Source organism: Trachypithecus francoisi, unplaced genomic scaffold, assembly GCF_009764315.1.
Source record: "Trachypithecus francoisi isolate TF-2019V2 unplaced genomic scaffold, Tfra_2.0 Lachesis_group20, whole genome shotgun sequence".
In the NCBI taxonomy this organism is placed as follows: domain Eukaryota; kingdom Metazoa; phylum Chordata; class Mammalia; order Primates; family Cercopithecidae; genus Trachypithecus; species Trachypithecus francoisi.
In genome coordinates this window covers 32,086,040-32,108,263 of record NW_022681466.1, presented here as the reverse complement: position 1 = coordinate 32,108,263, position 22,224 = coordinate 32,086,040, and the positions used below count along the sequence as shown (strand labels likewise).

General features: G+C 43.5%; 1 protein-coding gene and 1 long non-coding RNA gene across 11 annotated transcripts in view; one reads left to right on the top strand and one right to left on the bottom strand.

Annotated features, from left to right (window-relative positions):
• Positions 1-1,958, bottom strand: part of MSI2 (musashi RNA binding protein 2) — a 429,302-nt gene extending 427,344 nt beyond the window's left edge. For 5 of the 9 annotated variants that reach the window (XR_004430686.1, XM_033183608.1, XM_033183606.1 and 2 more), the window contains exons 1-4: positions 1,677-1,830; positions 1,343-1,383; positions 942-1,023; positions 139-223 (exon numbers count right to left, since the gene is read on the bottom strand). Coding sequence is in view for 8 of the 9 variants with exons in the window: in XM_033183608.1 (XP_033039499.1) it covers positions 139-223; positions 942-1,023; positions 1,343-1,383; positions 1,677-1,738 (270 nt within the window). In the remaining variant the exon portion in view is untranslated. Of the gene's footprint in view, positions 1-138; positions 224-941; positions 1,024-1,342; positions 1,384-1,676 lie in introns of all 9 variants that reach the window. The other 4 variants (XM_033183607.1, XM_033183612.1, XM_033183609.1 and 1 more) reach the window with 3 other exon arrangements.
• Positions 1,959-2,154: 196 nt separating this feature from the next.
• On the top strand, positions 2,155-21,533 carry LOC117067278. 2 transcript variants are annotated; one of them, XR_004430684.1, is made up of 4 exons: positions 2,155-2,678; positions 3,440-3,618; positions 4,459-4,659; positions 21,337-21,533. It is a non-coding gene; the product is annotated as an uncharacterized LOC117067278 (long non-coding RNA). The 2 variants fall into 2 exon arrangements; XR_004430683.1 differs by lacking the exon at positions 21,337-21,533 and having other exon boundaries at positions 4,459-5,037.
• The last annotated feature ends 691 nt before the right edge of the window (positions 21,534-22,224 follow it).

Below are 22,224 nucleotides of genomic sequence, written 5' to 3'. Positions count from 1 at the left end.
AAATCAACTCGCTAGCTCAGTTTAAACTACCCAGTTCTAGTACAGAAGCAAAAGAAGGCGCTGTCCCTTTAAATGGGGCTGTCAATGCCCAGACCGTTCCTGAAAAGGGGCGAACAACAACAACAAAAAGCAACCTACCGTCTTGGAATCTAACTCATGGTGGGGCTGACCTAATACTTTATCTACACTTGCTGGGTCTGCGAACGTGACGAAACCGAAGCCTCTGAAAGGAGACAAAGAGGGAGAAAAACAAACAAGAAAATGTGACACCATTGAAAGCAACAAGGAGTGAGACCTAGGCTGAATGAGGAGCAAAAGTTGCCCTCCACGCACCCCCACTCCCACTCCCCTCCTCCAATTCCCCACCTGCCTACAGCCCTCCACCTCGGAAGAAAAAACATCAAGGTTAATGGGGGAAGTGGAACGGGGGCAGGGAGGGTGGAGGTAACTTGGAAAATGCTGGTGCCTCCACTCTTTGGCCACCTCAGTTTCCTCTCCTCCTCCCCTTCCCTTTCTTAACGCTTTGTTTTATTCCGAAGAAAGCCCGGCACTTAGAAGAGATTCACCACCATCTTTCTAAGAGGGATCTTAAGAGTTTGGGGAGCTGGGAGTGTGGGGGAAACACACATTAAGACCAAAAAAAAAAAAAAACTATGCGAAAGTAAATGAAGCTGAATGTCATTTTAAACAGAGAAAAAGAAGCGACGGGAAAATGACTTAAAGCAGAGAGATGAGTATCTCTGTATCCAGAGTTCAGCTCCAATTAACAATAACCTCTGGGATTACTGGGGGGCGGTGGGGGTGGTATAGAGCGCCGTTCGAGATCAGCCACGCGCCTCAGCCCCATTCTAATCCGCTTAGCTACTTCCGAAGACACCTCCAAAAATAAAACTTCAACTTTGTTCTAAAATAAAGACAAAATCCAGAAGGGAATGGTTTACCTGGAGCGTTTCGTAGTGGGATCTCTCATGACCATACATTCTCTAATTTCTCCAAATTTGCTAAAATAGTCTCTAAGGCTATCTGTAAAGAGAGAAAGAGAGAGATGGGGGGGGAGAAGGTGTGGGAAAAAAAAGCAATGCAAATTTTCATCAAGGACAAAATCCAAAAGTAGTTTTCTGTTGTTATTCTGTTTTGTTTTTGCATTTTTTGCACACGCGGGGGAAATTCGGCAACAGAGGTCGCATAGAGGGCTCAGAAAGGATTTGCTATTTAAAAAAATAACCTTGCACAGGAGAAGTGGGGAGCCAATGGCGGGGGGGGGCTCCTACACCGGGATAACAAAGAGCAATAAAGAAGCCAAGAAGGGGGGGACCCAGGCGTCCCCCCCTCCCTCCCTTACCTGGTGAGGTCTGCCAGCTCAGTCCACCGATAAACATTTTACTAGAGGGAGAAAACATAACAGAAGTGAGCACCGATGTCAGATCGGCCATTTTGACGTGTAACTTACAAAAGCTAAAAGGAAAGCGGGGGGGAGCGAGCGAGCGAGAGCCGGGAGGTGGGGTGGGGGAGAAGGTGACGGCGAAATGCAATCCAAAGGTGTGTAACTTCCACGGGGGGGGCGCGCGGGAGGGGCGGGGGGGCGCGGGAGATGCCCGGCTCCGCGCACCGCCGTCCCCGCCGCTGCAAGGAGAGCGAGCCCGAGGCGGCGCGGTGGGCAGCGGCTGGAAACTTACCCGGGGTCGTGCTGGGAGTCGTTGGCGCTGCCCGAGGTGCCTTGGCTCCCATTTGCCTCCATATCTGAGCCCCCCCGCCCCCCCACCCCCAAAAAACCGAGCCCCACAGCGATCGGAGCGGAGCGGCGGCCGGCTCCGAGCCCCGAGATCTCCGCTCCCTCCTCCCCCTCCTCCTCCCCCCCGCCCGGGCTCCTCCGAATCTCTCTGCGAGCGGCGGAGCCGGGGCAGCGGCGAGAGCCGTCACACGTGGGCTCGGCTTAGCTCAGCCCCGCTGCCTCGCACACCCCCGTCCCCGCCCCCCCGGCCCATCACCACCTCTCCCCCTCCTCCTCCCCACCCCCATCTCCTCCTCCTCCTCCCCCTCCTCCCCGGCGCACGTGGGGCGGAGTTCTAGAACGTCGTGTAACCAATGCCGGTGACGTCACGCACCCCCGTGCGGCCCCCGCCTGCCCGCGCGCGCACAGTCGGCCCCCCGCGGCCGGACCCACACGGGTGGCGCGCGAACCCCGCGGGCCGAGGGGACCCTGCCTCCGGGCCGGCAGGGCGCAGGGCGAGGGGGAGCGCACCCCGACTTCCCTGGATCACATGGGCTGCGGGGGGCGGGTGGATCGGGGGAGGGGAGGCGCGGGGAGCTTGCTGCGGCTCCTCACCCGGACCAGGGAGAAGACGCCCCCCACCCTCTCTAGTTCGCCCTCTCCATTCAAGTTTGCCGGCCCCTGCCGCCGAGATCCGGAGATGGCACCAGCCGCCCGCCCTGCGCTGTGCCCTGTTTCCAGCCACGGCTCAGAAATTTAGGTCAAGGACGTCGGGAGCAAACCCACACCCCGGCGCTTCTCTGGCGGCCCCCGAGACCCCCCAGGATCGGGGGGCTTCAGGATAGCGGAGACCCTCCTGCACAAACACCAGCCACAAGTTTTATTTTCCTTTTGCGCTGGAAGTTCTCTCTGGCTCTCGCTCCACACCGGCACGTCTTGCGCGGTTCCCCGCCCTTCCCCAGTAGAGGTACCAATCCGTGCCCGGGAAAGGTTATTTTGGAACTTTGAGAAACTGACGCGATTCCAGTGGCGAGAAAGTGCGGAAAAAAAGGGTTTCCGCGTTAATCATACAGTGTTTTAAAAATATAATAAGATAGGTTATAGGAGTCAAGGTCACATGATTGAGGTTCAAAGCAAATGTTTGTATATAACGAGAAGTACTTTTGGAGTGCCTCTGGGATGCCTGGGAAGGGTGGTCATTTCAGGAAACCCCTGTTTAATCCGTTCGTTATATATTTTATTTCTCAAATTACCCAGCCTTTGTATGCCAGGATAATAAAGTGCATGAGACTGAAATAGCCCAAGACCCCTCACGACCTGCAGAGGTAGCTGGTGGCAGAAGGCTTCAGAATCACTCCCACCTTAGGAGCAGCAGTATTGTACAGCACGGGTTCTGGCATACAGTGGGTGCTTAATAAATGCTGGTTTCATACCTTCATGCACTGAAAACTCCAAAAAGACGGTGTCTGTAGCCTTCCAAAGGCATCGCACGTTTCTCTGGCAGATTCTAGGCTGGCCAAATTCGGGCTGGTTTCAATTTATGGGGCATTTGAAACAATATGGATACAATTATCCATATTGTTTTAAATCTGTATTGTTTTAAATTATTGCAGTAAACTGAATTAATATGGCGTCAGGGGCAACATAAAGTTGTGGTTCATCAAATACTGAGATTAATGTTAAGCATGAATTGATACCCAATTAACACTTTTCCATTAATTTTCATAGGATTAGGAGACAAAGGAAGACACTCAACACCAAAACTGTACCAAATCCACTGTGGGTTTTGGAAAAATGGACTATTTGGAAAATCTCAACACCAGCCATATCCTTGAGTGACCAGACCCTCAATCTCCCGGTTCCCTGAATTGCAGTAATTCCTCCTTGACAGGATTGATGGGGTGAAGGTGAGAGGCTGAAGTGAACCAATGTTGTAAAAGTTCCTTTTTTCACTGTAAACCTGATTCGTGTTTATTATCAATCACTACTCAATATAATCATATTGAGAAGGTGCTCTAAGGCTTTAAACCACAAACCCGAACATTTCCTGTCACTCCAAGCTCCTTCCCAAATCATCTGGGCTCTCATGTGTTGAACGGCCAGTTGTTATGATGATTGTTTATTATGATTGATTATTCTCAACAATATGCAGACAACAGAGCTCATTGTATTGTGTTTGGGATTTTTACAGTAGAACCACAGGCCATCCTAGGTAGAAAGGACTTTCCTAATCTAATCCCTTCATTATACATCAGGGTCTCAGAGGTGCCAAACTCACCAGGCTATGCCCCACCCCCACCCTCTGATCATCAGTCCAATGCCATGTGGCCTCTGCTGCCTGCATGTTTATTCTGTCCCTCACAAGGCGAGAGTTGGGGGCCCTTCTTCGGTGGTATAGACCTCCACAAGCTGACACTTATAGAACTGATTTAAAATCCAGAGAGGGACTAGAGCTGCAGTTACAAAGTCAGTGGCTTAGAAAGAACTGGATTTTAAGTCTCCATCACTACATTGTTTTTACTCATTTATTTTTAATTTATATATGGTAACCTTTAACTCTTTTTGGTCTGTAATTCTATGAGTGTTGACTTATGCATAGAGTCATGTAACCACCACCATAATCCAGATGCAGAATAGTTTCATTGTCCAAAAAAATTCCCTCTTGGCTGCCCCTATGCACTACATTATTTGCAATAGCTTATTATTATTATTATTGTTATTATTATTTTATGCATTTTTTTCTCCAGCTCACTCAATGTAGCCCCTGCCTCAGGAGAATACAAGCAGCATAATATCAGTCCTCAACCCTCTGAAAGTCTCAACAGCCCAAGACAATGTTGGACACTTCCTTCTTCAAACTCAATCTTCCAGGATGGGTTTAAACACATGTTGATGCCACTCAAATTGAAATCTCCAGCCTCACCCTTCCTGAAGAGCTCCAGGCTCTGGTCAGTTTCCTATTCAACATCTCCACTTAGCTTTTCTAAAGGAAGCCCAAGTTCAAATCCATCTTTCTTGTTACTGCATCCCAGATCTCCCACCTGAGGCCCTGCAATAGCTCACAAAACAGTCTTCCCACATCCACCCTTACTCCACTTATGTGCCTGGAAATCTTTCCCAGACCTCTCTGACAGGGTCCAATGCCCTTGGATATGCAGTTACCTTACCAGAACGTCCTCTGTGTACCTTACCCTGTATGATCATTTGCTTTATTGCCCATCTCCTCTAAGCCAGAAGCTCCTGTCCCTTTCTGCTCTCCATGTACCAGCACAGTGCCTGCTGGCGCACGTTAATGCTCAATAAATAATGATTGAATGAGTGAATGGATGAATGAATGAATGATGGTCAACATTTAATTTCATTCTAGGATTCTTTTTGTATTCATGTTCATAAGTCAAATTGGTTGCAGTTTTCCCTTTTCATACTGCTTTTGTCTGGTTATACTGGTCTCATAAAATGAACTGGTAAATGTTCCTTCTTTTTTCATTTTCTGGAACAGTGTGTATAAGATTGGAGTTATGTGTTCCTTGAATGTTTGGTAGAACTTGCGGATAAATTGCCTGGGTCTGGGATAGACATTTCGTGGGTTGATTTTTAACTACTGATTCCATTTCTTTAACGCTTGTAGATCTCTTCAGGTTTTCTGTTTTCTTCTTGAATCTATTTTTATACACTGTATTTTTCAAAGAAATTATCCATACCATCTAGGTTTTCAAATGTGTTGACAAAATGCTGTTCATAGTTCTCTCTTAATGTATTTTAATCTCTGCTGTATCTATCCATAATGTTTATTTTTTTCATTCCAAATATCATTTTATATGTATTTTTTATCTGGATCAGCTGTGCCAGAGATCTTTTTTTTTTTTTTACTAGTGTTTTCTTTCTACTTTCTATTAGTGTTTTCAGAGAACCAAACTTTAGTTTAAATATTGTTTCTTTTTCTGTTCCAGTAAGTTTTGTCCTTATACATTATTATACATTATATTCTTATATATGGCACAATAGAAAATATATACTATTATATAGTATAATATAATATATAATGTAATACTAATATATATCATATAGTATTCCCTTCTGCTCTTTTTGGATTTATTCTGTTGCTCTTTTTTTTCTTTTTGAATTGGTGCCTTGGGTAATTAATTTTTAGCCATCTGTTTTCTGATTTTAACATTTAAGACTACAGATTTCACTTTAAGTACCACTCAAGCTATATTCCACAAGATATACAGACTTTTTATTATCATTGAGGTAAAAAAAAAGTTTAGATTTTAGGCTGGACACAATGACTTATGCCTGTAATCCCAGCACTTTGGGAGGCTAAGGTGGGAGGATCACTTGAGCCCAGGAGTTTGAGACCAGCCTGGGCAACATAGTGAGGCCCCATCTCTGCAAAAGAAAACTTTTCTAGAAATTAGCCAGGTGTGCTAACATGCACCTATAGGCCCAGCTACTCAGGAGGCTGAGGTGGGAGGATCACTTGAGCCTGGGAAGTTGAGACTGTAGTGAGCCATGATCACGTCACTACTCCAGCCTGGGTGACAGAGCGAGATCCTGTTTAAAAAAAAAATATTAGGCCGGGCGCGGTGGCTCAAGCCTGTAATCCCAGCACTTTGGGAGGCCGAGACGGGCGGATCACGAGGTCAGGAGATCGAGACCATCCTGGCTAACACTGTGAAACCCCGTCTCTACTAAAAAATAGAAAAAAATAGCCGGGCGAGGTGGCGGGCGCCTGTAGTCCCAGCTACTCGGGAGGCTGAGGCAGGAGAATGGCGGTAAACCCGGGAGGCGGAGCTTGCAGTGAGCTGAGATCCGGCCACTGCACTCCAGGCCGGGCAACAGAGTGAGACTCCGTCTCAAAAAAAAAAAAAAAAAAAAATTAGATTTCAGATACGATTTCTTCTTTGACCAGTGAATTAATACAGGTGTATTTGAGGGATATTTGAGGTTATTCTTTAGTTACTAACATCTAAATTAACTGAATTAAGGTCAAAGAACGGGATCTATATGAAGCAGATTCTTTGTTATTTATTGAAACTTGCTTTGGTGCAGCCAATTTTTATAAATATTTCATGTAGTTTTGAAAAGAATATATATGCCTTAATTTTTAAGTATAGCATTTTATATGGGTCTATTAGATCAGACTTATTAACTATATTATCTAGATTTCTTGTAGCCTTACTAATATTTTGTCTGCTTGACCTATTGCTTTTTATAGAAGTACATTAAAATTTCTATATGACTAGATTTGCCAGTTTCTCCTGTAATTCTCTCAAATTTTGCTGTATTTTAAAAGTATGTTGTCAGGTACATCAAAAAGAACTGCTGAGGCCGGGCGTGGTGGCTCATGCCTGTAATCCCAGCACTTTGGGAGGCCAAGGCGGGCGGATCACAAGGTCAGGAGATCGAGACCATCCTGGCTAACATGGTGAAACCCCATCTCTACTAAAAATACAAAAAAAAAAAAAAAATCAGCCGGGCGTGGTGGCAGGCACCTGTAGTCCCAGCTACTCAGGAGGCTGAGGCAGGAGAATGGCGTAAACCCGGGATGCGGAGCTTGCAGTGAGCTGAGATCTGGCCACTGCACTCCAGCCTGGGCGACAGAGCGAGACTCCGTCTCAAAAAAAAAAAAAAAAGAACTGTTGAAATTTCCCACTATAACTATGCATTTTCTACTTCTCATACTTTTTGCTTTGTGTATTTTAAAGCCTTGTTATGAGGTGCACACAAGCTTAGATTTGCTATTTTCCCAGTGAATTATTCCTTTAATATTGGCACAGAAGATACTTATCCCTAATGCCTTTTGCTTTAAAGTCTACTTTGTCTGTAATAAATGTAACTACTCTTTTACTTAGCCCTTGACTAATAGATCTTTCTCTTTCCCTCTTTCCTTTTACTTTCAGCCTTTCCATTTCCCAAATTTTTTGTTCGGTCTCCTGTAAATAGCATATAGCTAGCTCTGGTTCATTATTTATTGTGCCAGTTAGTAAGTTTAGTCCATTTACATTAATTGTGATTGCTGATATTTTTAAATATCATGAAATATCACAATTTAGGGGCACAAAAATATATTAATCACAATCTCTAGTATAGCACACTAGCATCATTGTGTATACTCCTGGTCCTATTTTATTTTATTTGCTGATATCATGAATACCTATAAACCTGCTATTCAACCAGAGAACTAAAACAGAAACAATGACTTATGTAACATCGGCTTATACTCTCCTCCCTATTTTGTTCCTCTAAAGTAACCGTCAATCTGAATCTTGTATTTGTTATGATTTTGCTTTTTAAAAAGTTTTATGCATATCAATGGCTAATATTCTGTTTTGTTTTACTTTTTGTTTTGAAATGTTATGAAAAGTTTCTGAGGCTTGATAATGTACTCAATATGAAATTACTAAGAATCGATTAGATCCTCTAGCCAGGACCCTGGGGGGCAGGGGGAACTCAGATTTTTGTAACTGGTTGTAGTTCATTCTTTCTCCCAGTTGTATAATATTCCATTATGTGAGTGTGCCACAGTTTAGTTTCTCCATTCTGTCACAAACAAGCCTTTGGGTTGTTGTCAGGATTTTTTTTTTTTTTTTTTTTTTTTTTTTTGCTATTATAAACAGTGTTATTATGAACATTCTTACCTTCTGATGCACATAGATCGGAAATTTCTCTTTGGAGTAATTGCTAGGTTGTAACATATGTGAATGTAAAATTTTACAAGGTAATACTAAGCTGTTTTCCAAAGTGGTGTTCCAATTTGTACTCCTACTAGCAATGTATAAGAGATCCTATTGGCCGGGCATGGTGGCTCACACCTGTAATCCCAGCACTTTGGGAGGCCGAGGCCTTTTTTTTTTTTTTTTTTTTTTTGAGATGGAGTGTCGCTCCATCAGCCATGCTAGAGTGCAGTGATACAATCAGCTCACTACAACCGCTGCCTCTTGGGTTTAAGCAATTCTCCTGCCTCAGCCTCCGAGTAGCTGGTATTACAGGCACCCACCACCACAGCTAATTTTTGTATTTTTAGTAGAGATGGGGTTTCACCATGTTGGCCAGCTGGTCCCAAACTCCTGATCTCGACTGATCTGCCTGCCTTGGCCTCCCAAAGTTCTGGGATTACAGGCGTGAGCCACTGCATCTGGCCGGAAGTTGTAAATTCTATTTCTACTCTTTCAGTGATTACAATTTTAACCTGTACATGTGATCTAAAGTAAATTAAGTGCCCTAGAACTATTCAATAAGCTAAGAATGATTCAACTTCAGTTACATCCTCTCGTTACGTTTTATTGTTGCTTGTTATTTTAGATCCACCTAGTTTTTATACCCCTAATTTTAACCTCTATTGTAATTTTATATACAGTCTATTCATCGCTTAGATTTGCCCATATTTACCAATTTCCTTCTCAATATAGACCCTTTCCCCTGAAACATAACCTTTAGTTTTTTTTCAGGGGATTGTGTGAGTAATACGCTCTCTCCACTAACACAAACATATCATATTTCACTCTCACTCTTGAATGATGATTTCTCTGGGTGTAATACTCAAGATTGGCAGTTATTTTACCCCAGCACTTTTTTTTAATATACCATATCTTCCTATTCTTTATTTCTGAAACATTTGCTATGAGTCTAATTGTCATTCCTTTGTAAGTAATGTGTCTTTTCTCTCTGGTTTTAAGACTTTTTCCTTGTCTTTGGCTTCCTGCATTTTTACTCTGCCATATTCAAGTATGAATTTCTTTTTCTTTATCTGATTCAATACTCATTGTATATGCATAATCTTGGGATTCTGTAAATGAAATATCCCTCTCCTTGTCTTTTGGTACTTACATGAAATGTATAATGCATCTTCTCCTTCTATCCAGCATACTCAATCTGTCAGACTTTTCTTCACTTTGTCTTTGCTGCTTCCTGGACAGTTTTCTCAGATCCATCTGCGGTTCTTTCTTCAACTCTGTCTAATCTGCTGTTTAACTCATCACTGAGCTTTTCATTTTGGTTACTACATTTGTCATTTCTAGAAATCCTATTTAGTTATATTTTTAAATCTACCTTTTTTAGAGTGTTATGTTATTTTCTCATGGTGTCAAAGGTTCCTTTGTGTCTTTAATAATTTTAAACTTACTTATTTTATAGTGTGCCTGATAGTTCTGTTACCTGAGGTTCTTGGGACCTTTGTGTCTGCTACATCTTGCTTGTGGAGGATTATATCCACATACATTGTATAGTTTGGCATTGGGTCTGTATTTCTGTATTCATTCTCAGCTTGGGGGTTCCTGGACCATACCACATTATAATCCCGAATTCTCAGTAAAGCCCTTTTTTCCCCACCCTTAACCCATGCCAAAGACAGGCACATTTTCTTGTCTCCTTTTGACATTGGGGAGATTATTTTTCCACTGATTATTTATCTAGTGATTCGGGAGGTTCTAGCTTTATGGGGTTCCAACTTTATGGGGATTCTGAGTTCCATTTTCCCACTTTTAATGGACCTTAAGCACAATCTCCTTCCATTTTGATGCTCAAACCTCAGGCTCCCAACACCAGCAAACCTGCCTGAGACCAGCTCAACCTCAGCTTACTTGCATACCATGCTATAATCTCCCTCTTCTTCCTGACTCTGAGAGCCTTTGCTTACTGTCCCAAGAGCTCATTTAAATGGGTGTTTATTACATCCTGACCAGTATTTATAGGTGGTTTATGATGGGAGGATTTTCAAGTTACTTAGTCTGCCATATTGCCAGAAATCGAACTTCGTTCCATTTAATTTTTAATATATTTCATTTCAAAATTGTAAGATCTTCCACTTTAAATGCATTTTTTTTTCTTAGAGCACTGTGGCATCTAAATGTTGGGATTTTTTTTGGAATAATCCCTTACAGGTGAATTAGCTTTAGAATTATCTCAAATGTGGCAAACATAGGTCAGTTTGGCTGTATGTTGTAATCATCTGGAGAACTTTAAAAAATACTGATTCTTGGTATGAGATTGTGATTTAATTGGCCTGAGGGACAGGCTGGGCAGTAGGCTTTTTTAAAGCTCCCCAAGTGATTCTAATGTGCCAACAAGGCTAAACATGATTAGTTTTAAATGTACTGATGAAAACAAGCCAACAACTCATGATGGTACCTGAGTTCCACCCCAGAATGACTTATTTTGCTAGGGAGGGCCGTAGGCTTCATAATTTTTAAAAATTCTGCTTGTGATTGTAGTGAAGATGGAGAACCAATAATGTACCTGAGCATACCCAGTCTGATGGGGAGAGTTAAAATAATGTTGGCCGGGCATGGTGGCTCACGCCTGTAATCCCAACACTTTGGGAGCCTGAGGTAAGCAGATCATATGAGGTCAGGAGCTCAAGATCAACCTGGCCAACATGGTAAAACCCTGTCTCTACTAAAATACAAAAAAAAAATTAGCCAGTCATGGTGGCAGAAGCCTGTGATCCCAACTACTTAGGAGGCTGAGGCAGGAGAATCGCTTGAACTCAGGAGGCAGAGGTTGCCAAAATCATGCCACTGCACTCCAGCCTGGGTGACAAAGAGAAACTCCGTCTCAAAAATAAATAAAATAATGTTAAAAGTGGAAGCATGAGAAATCATGTAGCCAGCTGTTCCTACTGTCTGCAAAACAGGCCACCAGAGTCCCCAAGTGCTTTTAAGTGGTACAGATTCCTGGACATTGTGAATTTAACACAAGATCAGTGAGCCTTTAATTCCCCAGAGGACCTTAAAGGCCACCAACTTTGGAAACCATTCGGCTAGCCCATCTTATTTTACAAAGGAGGAAAACATCCCTCAGAAAAGTGTCTTTGTTCTCCAGCTCCCAGAGCTGATTAAGAGGAAAGCTGACTCTTAATCAAAGGCTGACCCTTCCAGTCTAGTGTCCATCTCATCCATTTCTAAACAGAAAGTGTCCTGCTGTTTTTAGAAGGTCTTGGACATTTTAAAGAGGCAGATTTGGGATTCGTGTGCAGTTATTTCAAAAATGTGGGTTTTCTGTTTTGCTTTACAGTAAATAAAAAAGCCTGCCGCCTTCCAGGTGGGGTCTTACCAGGAGTTCGTTGACCTTTAGCAGGTAAGCCACCGTCATTTTCAACTGTCTTTATGTAAATAGAGGATCATGGTGCCTTTAAAATATGTTCACAAATTCTTTAAGACTCCTCCAAGAGATGGAGTCGAATTGCCCTCCCCTTGAGTGTGGGCTGTACTTAGTAACCAGCTTCTAAGGAACAGAATGTGAAGGAAGTGATGGTGGGTGAATTTTAAGGCTAGATCATACAAAGATATTGTAGCTTCCATCTTGCTTTGTCTCATGGATCATTGGCTCTGGGGGAAGCCAGCTGCCATGTCATGAGGATGCTCAGGCAGCCCTATGGAGAGGCCGGTGTAGAAAAGAATTGAGGTTTACTGTCAGTATCTCAAACTAACTTGCTGGGATTGTGAATTAGATACCTTACGAGTAGATCTGCCAGCCCTCATCAAGTCTTCAAATGATTGTTAATCTGGCCAATGCTTTGATTACAACTTAATGAGAGCCTTTGAACTAGAATCTCCCAGCTAAGCCATTCCTGATTGATGTTGCAATAATAAATATTTGTTGTTTGAAGCTGCTAAGTTTTGGGATAATTTGTTACACAGCATAGATAACTAACACAGAGATACTTCAAAATGCACCAAAATAGAGCTGCTTAGTTTATAGGTTTGCAACAGGATTCATATGCTAACATTTATAGAATGCTTTCGATTCCAACCAAATGAACTGCATATTAGATACAAAGTAGCGAACACATATTAATATTATCAGATGGTAACACATTTCATGTTCAATTAACTGAAATGCTTTTTCTGCAGCAAGGCTTTGCTCATCTTCTTATCCCCACTGTATACTTATAAAAGGTCACTGTCAAGATATAAAAGTATATATATGATTTAAATGTCTTGACTCAGTTACTAACAACCATGAGCATGTTTTTCAAATAGGAAAAGCAAGATTCATTTCAACTTGGTCTTTTTCACACGAGGCTCTTTGTTTACTTTTTGGTATTGCATTTCACCACCATGCTGGATGCCTCTCTTATTAAAGAGGCTGTTCACTTATCTCTCTCCCACGGTCTCATAAGCCTCACTTTTAAAAACAGTGTGGCAGACTTTGCACCAAAAAAGCAAGCCATGTTTTTACTAGAAAATATTTAGGGAAACGAGTTTTTTTTTTGTTTTTTTTTTTTTTTCATGAAAATTTCACCAAGTACAAATTACAGGTCTAAAACTAATAGTCCTTTATATCCATTTAAATAAATAGCCTCCTTCCTCAAAAATCATGACTTCTGAGCATGTTCTTAAATTCAACGCTAGTTTATTTTCTTCCAAAAAATATGAAATAATCATGTGCATAGAGATCCTAAGTTGGTCTTTCTTCTGGATCTGTATAATATGGGAAAGCCAAGATGGTATCTTTATTTTTTTGAGAGGGAGTCTCACTCTGTCTCCCAGCTGGAGTGCAATAGTGCGATCTCGGCTCACTGCAACCTCTACCTCCTGGGTTCAAGCAATTTTCCTGCCTCAGCCTCTCAAGTAACTGAGATTACAGGCATCTGCCACCATGCCCAGCTAATTTTTGTATTCTTAGTAAAGACAGGGTTTCGTCATGTTGGCCAGGCTGGTCTTGAACTCCTGACCTCAGATGATCCACCTGCCTCAGCCTTCTAAAGTGCTGAGATTACAGCAGTAAGCCATCATTCCTGGCCCCAAGATGGTATCTTTCTAACAGAGTCATAACTGGAGGTATAAAATATCTGGAAAAATAAACACCAAAAAAAAACATAGGAGATGTGAGGCTGACAGAAAGTGAAATGATATTTTTCTTTTTTGTTGTTGTTTTGAGACAGGGTCTCCCTCTGTTGCCCAGGCTGCAGTGCAGTGGCTCAATCTCAGCTCACTGCAACCTCCACATCCCGGGTTCAAGCAATTTTCCTGTCTCAGCCTCCTGAGTAGCTGGGATCACAGGCATCTGCCACCACAGCCTACCTAATTTTTTGTATTTTTAGTAGAGATAGGGTTTCCTCATATTGGTCAGGCTGGTCTCAAACTCCTGACCTCAGGTGATCCACCTGCCTCGGCCTCCCAAAGTGCTGGTGTTACAGGTGTGAGGCACCTCATCGGCAGAAATTCTATGTTTCAAACAGCCTTTAATGATCTAACAAACAAGTATCTTTATGTATATTTATTTACTCCTAACATTGTTTGATGTATTATATTTAGAGACATAAAGATCTATTTTATTTAAATGATAGAGAAATTTGTTTTCTTTCATTTTTTTTTTCCAAATTGGAGAGGAAAATGCAAAAAGCTCCCAAATGGAGGGAAAAACAAACCTAAAGCATGTTTAGCCAATTTTATTTTTCCATTTTCCCTTTCCATTTTCACATTGGGCATAGCTGAAATCTAGTTGTATGGTTGAAGACTTTTACTCCCTTTCATCCACTCCTTTTTCCTTGTCTCCAACTCAAAATTATCACACCCAAGCAGGGCATAGAGTGCCTGTTAGTCTAGTTGAATAAGAAAGAGCTAGATTCCTAATTAAGGAATATCATTTATTGAATGACCACAACAGAGGACCCTTCTAGGTGTGGTGGGGGCAGGGATCCGAAAGCTGTAATCTTCAGGAGTTGCAACAGGTGGGCAGTTGCTTGGGGTTGGGAGTGAGGCTGGCTTATCCTCTCCATGTGGCAGCTTCCTGCAGGGGACACACTAGGCCAGTCTGGTGATCCCCCTCCCGAATCATGGGCAGTATCTTGTGATGTCAGTGTGGGTATGGTAGGCACAAGAGACAAGCCTCCGGAATTAAACAGGAAGTCACCATTCTCATTAAAAATATCCCAGGGCTGCGCTTCCATGTCCCCTAAAGCTGTTTCACCACTGTTTGTCATGCTGTCATCATTATTCTTAAACGTGTAGGTAAATATTTTATTAAACATCTTCACTGCTTGGCAGTTAGGGAGCCCTTTGCCTCCTAGACTTGGCTGCCTCCCAGTGCTGCCTGGAGGGGCGGGAGTACAGTGTCCCACTGGAATGCTCCATGGAATTCGGAGTTCGGAGTCACAGCACAAGAGCACCATTCTGTCAATCCCTTTCCAGGTGGAAACCATTTTCTCCTTTGGCCTCTCGAGGTTACTTTTTTTAATCTTCTTTTTAAACCAGTCACCAACTTCATCTTGACGAAAGGTGCAGAGGCCCCCAGAAGAAAATGATTACACCTTTCAACTCCACCTGGAAAGAGTTGACAGAGGGCCACCGTCAGCTTCCCTTTCTCCTTTCCACTACCCTTGCAGTTTGCCCCATCTCCACCGTGACCTGCCTTGCCAAACCGAAATCTAAGTATCGCAGCTGCAGATATGCAGGGTCCGTGCACCAGGCTTCACACACTCTACAAGTTATGTCTGTGAATTTCCAACATTTCCATCGTCACTTCCACGCCTTGCCTCGGAGTCCCATCTGCTCGCGAATTTGCCAGCAGCAAACACATAGACCCACAAACCACACATGAGCTTGGGCAACATTGGGCCTGCTTTTTAATAATTCTTTGCTTTGGGCCATTTACACAGCATAGGAGGCGGTCAAAGCAGCAATCAGTAGCACAGCTGTAATGTCATCCCATCATATGTTTCGGTTACAAGGAGACCAACCCGACAAGATCTGTTTTGGGGTGAGAAATTCCAACTTTGGAGGACTATGGGTATGAGCGCCCTCGTCTGGCGAACGGAGGAAACGCCTTCTTGCGCCCCACATTTGAGTTCCCTCTACTGGCCGAGCAAAGAGAAGCTATGTCTCATGTCACAGCCCCACGTTCCAGAGTTCAGGGCCAGGCTATCAGATTCTGAAACCAGAGCCCTCCAGATTCAGAGATGTCCTGGAGTTGACACTGAGACCCACCACAGTAGCCCACGTTGCAATTTCTACAATTACCCATCAGCTAATTCCAGGTGGCTGAAAAAACTAATTGAAGGGAAGGAAGGAGAGGGAAAAAGGGCTGTCATCTATGAAGGGAGAATTCAAATAGTTCAAAACCAAATCTATTTAGCCAAAGGTGGTATTGATGCATAGAGAGGCAAAGGGAAAAAATAAAAGTAATAGATGTGAAGACAATAGGGGATAGACTGTACAGTCAATTTCTGAGCAAGATATTCATGCTAAAAATACTACTACTATTTGGAAAGGGCATAAGAAATCAAAATGTGGCCATGTCCATGGGTGGGAGGGAAAAGAGGCTGTGCATACAAACATCCAGCATTAGAATAAGACCAAGAAAGGACCCTAATCCAAGAGGAGTAGGGATGAACCTAAGAATAATTTGAAGTGAGCCAGAAAATTAATTTTGCCATCATCCTCTTACTTTTGTGGGTCTGATGATGCTGGTGACCCCCAGTGGCTGGCCACACCTCTGGGTTCTGAACAGGACCCCCAAGACCCCATCACCCACTCAGCAAAATGCCACATGAGAAAGGAGGGCATGATCTGGTGGTGTACCTTCTAGTCTAAGTCACAAATAATCGTGAGCATTCAAAAACATTCATTGCCCAAGTGGCTGCTGGGGAGGCCTGGCCTGACAGAAGGCATTGCATGAGAAAGACCCGGGGGGTTAGCTGATCACCGGCTTGATGTGAACCTACAGTGCGAGGAGGCTGTTGAGAACCCTAATGCAATCTGAGGCTCTATTAATAGCACAGCAGAGTGTGGAAGGAGGGAAGCAATACTCCCAGCGCGTGCTGGCAGGTCAGGCCACATGCAGTTTTATGCTCAGTCCTGCGGGCTGTATTTTAAGAGAGGCACTGGAAAATTCAAGCCTGCTCAGAAGAGCATGAAAGGATTGGATGTCGGTATTTAGACAGCATCTCTATTAGCTTTACAGTCCTTTTGCAATTGGCAATACCAGAATGATTATTACACAGAGTCTCCGTAGCCAGTCGCAGGAATCATGTTTCTAATGTTTACTTAACCTCCTTGAGCATTGGGGTCCTCTCTCTATATAATAGGGGTAATCATTTCTGCCCAATCTACCAACTCCAAGCATAATTTGAGAATGGATCAGTTGGGTCCATGTGTACGGAGCATTCACTGAGTGCCCAGCTCTGTGCCAGGTACTGGAGGCACAGAGACGAACACAGTGAGGGATCTGTTTTTGAGGAGCTTGAAGTCTAGTTGGACAGATAGGTCCATAAGCAGATACTTTGCATGTAATGTGACAGAGGATGATAGATACATGCATTGATTTGAAATGAGATACAATTAATTTATCATAAAGAAAGAGTGACAAGACAGAAAAGCAGAGTTTTTGTAGAGTATGGACTTTCAAGTGCAGAAACAGGAAAAGAAATCATTGGAGGTCAGAATAGAGAGGCCATCAGGGAGAAAAGATTAGAACCAGAAAAGTTCAGAGTCATAGAAGACAACTGAAGTGTCACAACAGTGTCAGATGCCATCATGAAGTCAAGGAGGAGGAAGACTAAAACATTTCTAAACCACTCACTGGATATGGAGATGAGGAGTTCATCCTTAGTGGTCAAGAAAGATCTTTCAGGAAAATGATGAAGGAAGAGATAGACTTCATTTAGGAAGTGTGTGAAAGATACATTTATTGAGCACCTACTACATACCTAGCATGGTGTTACTCACTGTGGACATTCAAACAGCAAAAGGTTTTGTTCCAGCCTACCGCAATATTGGTGCGTTAAGACTAACACCTGTATGTCCATTGAGGAATAGTGGAAGATTATTATACGAACAGTTCGACTAGGTGAGGCAGACAGCATAGTGGTTTAAATGACTGTTGGCCTGGCCCAGGATGATGTTGCATGTAGTCACATATGCATACCAGAAGAAAAGAGAATTGGTATTAGTGCACTCCAAATATGACCAACCTTCTTCCCCTTTCCCTTGATTCTTGAAGAGTTTCCATTCCCAGAAGCATTCAAAAACATGTCTTGTCTTAACATCCTTCATGTTTGCTCCCATTTTGTTATTTGCCAGTGAAATTAATATTACTCTTTACCCTGCTCACATTCTAGATCCAACATGCGTTTTTTTTTTTTCATCAGTGGGTTTGTGTTTGGTTGATTAGTTATTCATGTATAATGTAAGATGACAAGAGCTGTAACACAGAGAAATGATTGTGGAGAATGCAGGCGTACAAGCTCTGGAGTTGGCTTCTTATTTTATTTTTTTATTTTTTTATTTTTTTTTTGGTGGGGGTGTGGATGGGTAGGCAGGTTAGTAAAAGCATTTGGATTACTTGCAGATGGTTGAAACTCTCCCCTTACCAAACTGGTGACTCAAGCAAAATAGGCAGAATGAAAAGAAATGGCATTTGCCTGCTCATCCCGTCTCCTTCATCTGCATCCTGGGCCCCTCATCAGCTTCTGGATCTGTCCCATATAATCTACCAACTCATTCAACATCTGGACTTGAGATCCCACCTCCCGGCTGCTCCCAGAAGTCTTGATCACTTCCAGTGGATGTTTTGTATGTTGGCTTCTTTTTTTTTTTTTTTTTTTTTTTTTTTTTTTTTTTTTGAGGCGGAGTCTCGCTCTGTCGCCCGGACTGGAGTGCAGTGGCCAGATCTCAGCTCACTGCAAGCTCCGCCCCCCGGGTTTACGCCATTCTCCTGCCTCAGCCTCCCCAGTAGCTGGGACTACAGGCGCCCGCCACCTCGCCCAGCTAGTTTTTGTATTTTTAGTAGAGACGGGGTTTCACCATGTTAGTCAGGATGGTCTCGATCTCCTGACCTCGTGATCCGCCCGTCTCGGCCTCCCAAAGTGCTGGGATTACAGGCTTGAGCCACCGCGCCCGGCCATAGGTGATTTTTCACAAAGGGAGTCCACCTTATAGACTAGCTCTTCCTCTGCCTTGACTTCTGGAACCTCCCCAAAATGTCTGTTTCCCTCACAGTAGCCAAAGAGGTCTTTATGAGATGCAGGTCAGATCCCTCCAATAGCTTCCCACTGCATCGAACCCCCTTGCTGTCACCTAAAAGACCTTCCTAGTATGTTCTAGGTCTGCTTTTCCAACCTCACGTTACACCACCATCCTCTATCATCTCTTTCATTTATATTTATATTTTTATTTTTATTTATTTATTTTGAGGCAGGTTCTCACTCTGTCATCCAGGTTGGAGTGCAGTAGCATGATCACGGCACACCACAGCCTTGACCTCCTGGGCTCAGGTGATCCTCCCACCTCAGCCTCCTGAGTAGCTGGGACTACAGGTGCACGCCACCAAACCAGGCTAATTTTGGTGGTTTCGCCATGTTGCCCGTGCTGGTCCCAAACTCTTAAGCTCAAGCGATCCACCTGCCTCAGCCTCCCAAAGTGCTAGGATTACAGGCGTGAGCCACCACGCCCAGCCCTCTATCATTTCTTTTTTTTTTTTTTTTTTTTTTTGAGACAGAGTCTTGCTCCGTCACCCAGGCTGGAGTGCAGTGGCCGGATCTCAGCTCACTGCAAGCTCTGCCTCCCGGGTTCACGCCATTCTCCTGGCTCAGCCTCCCGAGTAGCTGGGACTACAGGTGCCTGCCACCTCGCCCGGCTAGTTTTTTGTATTTTTTAGTAGAGACGGGGTTTCACCATGTTAGTCAGGACGGTCTCGATCTCCTGACCTCGTGATCCACCTGTCTCGGCCTCCCAAAGTGCTGGGATTACAGGCTTCAGCCACCTTGCCCGGCCACCTCTATCATTTCTTAAACAAAACAAGCTGTTTCCTTCTTCAAGCCCTTTGCATATGCTCTTTGTTCCTTTTGCCTGGGATGTTTTTTCTCCACTCACTATGTGGGGTATCTCCTTATTCTTCTTTTAAAAAAGTTGTTTCTAACTTAAAAAAATTTTTTTAGTTTATTTATGTAAATTTATGAGTTACATGTGTAATTTTGTTACATGCATAGGTCACATAGTGGCAAAGTCAGGGTTTTTAGGGTATTCATCACTCAAATACATTGTACCATTTAAGTAGTCTCTCATCATTCACTTCCCCATCCTCTCACCCTTTTTTTTTTTTTTTCTTTTTTTGAGACCAAGTTTTGCTCTTGTTGCCCAGGCTGGAGTGCAATGGTGCCATCTCGGCTCACTTCAACCTCCGCCTCCCGGGTTCAAGCAATTCTCCTGCTTCAACCTCCTGAGTAGCTGGGATTATAGGTGCACACCACCATGGCTGGCTAATTTTTGTATTTTTAGTAGAGACGGGGTTTCACCATGTTGGCCAGGCTGGTCTCAAACTCCTGACTTCAGGTGATCCACCCACCTCGGTCTCCCAAAGTGCTGGGATTACAGGCATGAGCCACTGCGCCTGGCCCCCTCACTCTTTCAAGTCTCCATTGTCTGTTATTCCACACCCTACATCCATGTGTACACATGATTTAGCTCCCACTTATAAGTGAAAACATGCAGTGTTTGTCTTTCTGTCTTCAGCTTGTTTCACCTGGGATAATGTCTTCCAGCAATTCCATCCATGTTGCTGCTGTTTGATTTTTTTTAATGACTGAGTAGTACTTTATTGTGCACATGTACCACATTATCTTTTTTTTTTTTTTGAGACGGAGTTTCGCTCTGTCACCCAGGCTGGAGTGCAGTGGCATGATCTCAGCTCACTGCAAGCTCCGCCTGCCGAGTTCACGCCATTCTCCTTGCCTCAGCTTCCCAAGTATCTGGGACCATAGGTGCCCGCCACCACACCCAGCTAATTTTTTGTTTTTTGTATTTTTAGTGGAGACGGGGTTTCACCGTGTTAGTCAGGATGGTCTCGATCTCCTGACCTCGTGATCCACGCGTCTTGGCCTCCCAATGTGCTGGGATTACAAGCGTGAGCCACTGCGCCCTGCCACCACATTTTCTTTTTTTTTTTTTTTTTTTTTTTTGAGACGGAGTCTCTCGCTCTGTCGCCCAGGCTGGAGTGCAGTGGCCGGATCTCAGCTCACTGCAAGCTCCGCCTCCCGGGTTCACGCCATTCTCCTGCCTCAGCCTCCCGAGTAGCTGGGACTACAGGCACCCGCCACCTCGCCCGGCTAGTTTTTTGTATTTTTTAGTAGAGACGGGGTTTCACCGTGTTAGCCAGGATGGTCTCGATCTCCTGACCTCGTGATCCGCCCGTTTCGGCCTCCCAAAGTGCTGGGATTACAGGCTTGAGTCACTGCGCCCGGCCTCGCCACATTTTCTTTATCCAGTTCTCTGTTGATGGACACTTAGGTTGATTCCATATCTTTGCTACTATGACTAGTGCTGTGATAAACATACAAGTGCAGGTATCTTTTTGATATACTAATTTATTTTCCTTTGGGTATATACTGTTAAAGGTTACCAGTAGTGGGATTGCTGGATCAAATGGTAGTTCTATTTTTAGTTCTTTGAGAAATCTCCATACTGTTTTCTATAGAGGCTATACTAAGTTACATTCCCACCAACAATGTTTGAGTTCCCTTTTCTCCATATCTTAATCCTCCTTCAACTCTTAGTTCAAATACCACCTCCTCACAAGGCTTTCTCTGACCAATCTCTCCAAAGTTGCCTCCCTACCCATTGTTTTATTTATTTCCTGCATAGGACCCAACACCATGTGAAGTTATTTTGTTTATTTCTTTCTAGGGAATTGTCTGGAAACTCCATGGAACAAGGCCTCATCTGTTTCACCCTTTACCGTACCTCCAGCACCTAGAACAATGCCAACACGTGGTAGGAGATCAACAAGTATTCATTGAATGAATAAACTTTACATTTCTATGATTCTCTTCCAAAAAAACAGCTTATTTTTAAAAAGCTCAACATTCAAATATCAACTAAGTAAAGAGACCTATTAAAGATGCAATTATTTAAATTACAAGGTGGACTCATTGATGTAGGAAAGTTTCCCTCTCTCTTTAACAACTGTCCGTAAAGTCTAGGGAGAAGAGAAGTTTAATACCAAAATCTAAAATATTTTCCACCTATTCCCAAATCATTTTCTGTCATATTATTCTATTTTTTCTTCTTCCTAGCACTTCTCATTCTGAAATTATTGTGCTAATTTGTTTCCTTGTTAATTGCCTGCTTCTCGCCCCCTATCCAAGAGAGAAGAGACTTTGCCTGTCGTCTTATTTGCGGCACAAGCCTAGCACAAAGTAAGTGCCCAGAAAACATTTGTTGAATAAGTGAATTTTAAACGCCTAGAAATAAAGAGAAGAAAACAATTAAGATGAACATGAAATGCAATGAAACACACAAATATGCACATGTTCACAAAAAATCAGGCCACAGAGACCTTTTTGGCAAGAGAGCTACAACTGAAGGGTGAAGAGCTGACCACACAGTGAGCCAGGCATGAATTAGATCCCGTTTGTAACCCACTCCCCACCTGCCGTCAGAACTCATCACAGAGTTGGACTGGGAAGTGGTGGCTTGGGCACAGGGAACCAGGACACACAGGCGACCTTGCAGGTAACCAGGATCAGAATATAAAGCTGGACCTTCAGGGAAGCAGGCTGTGCCTGGATGTCT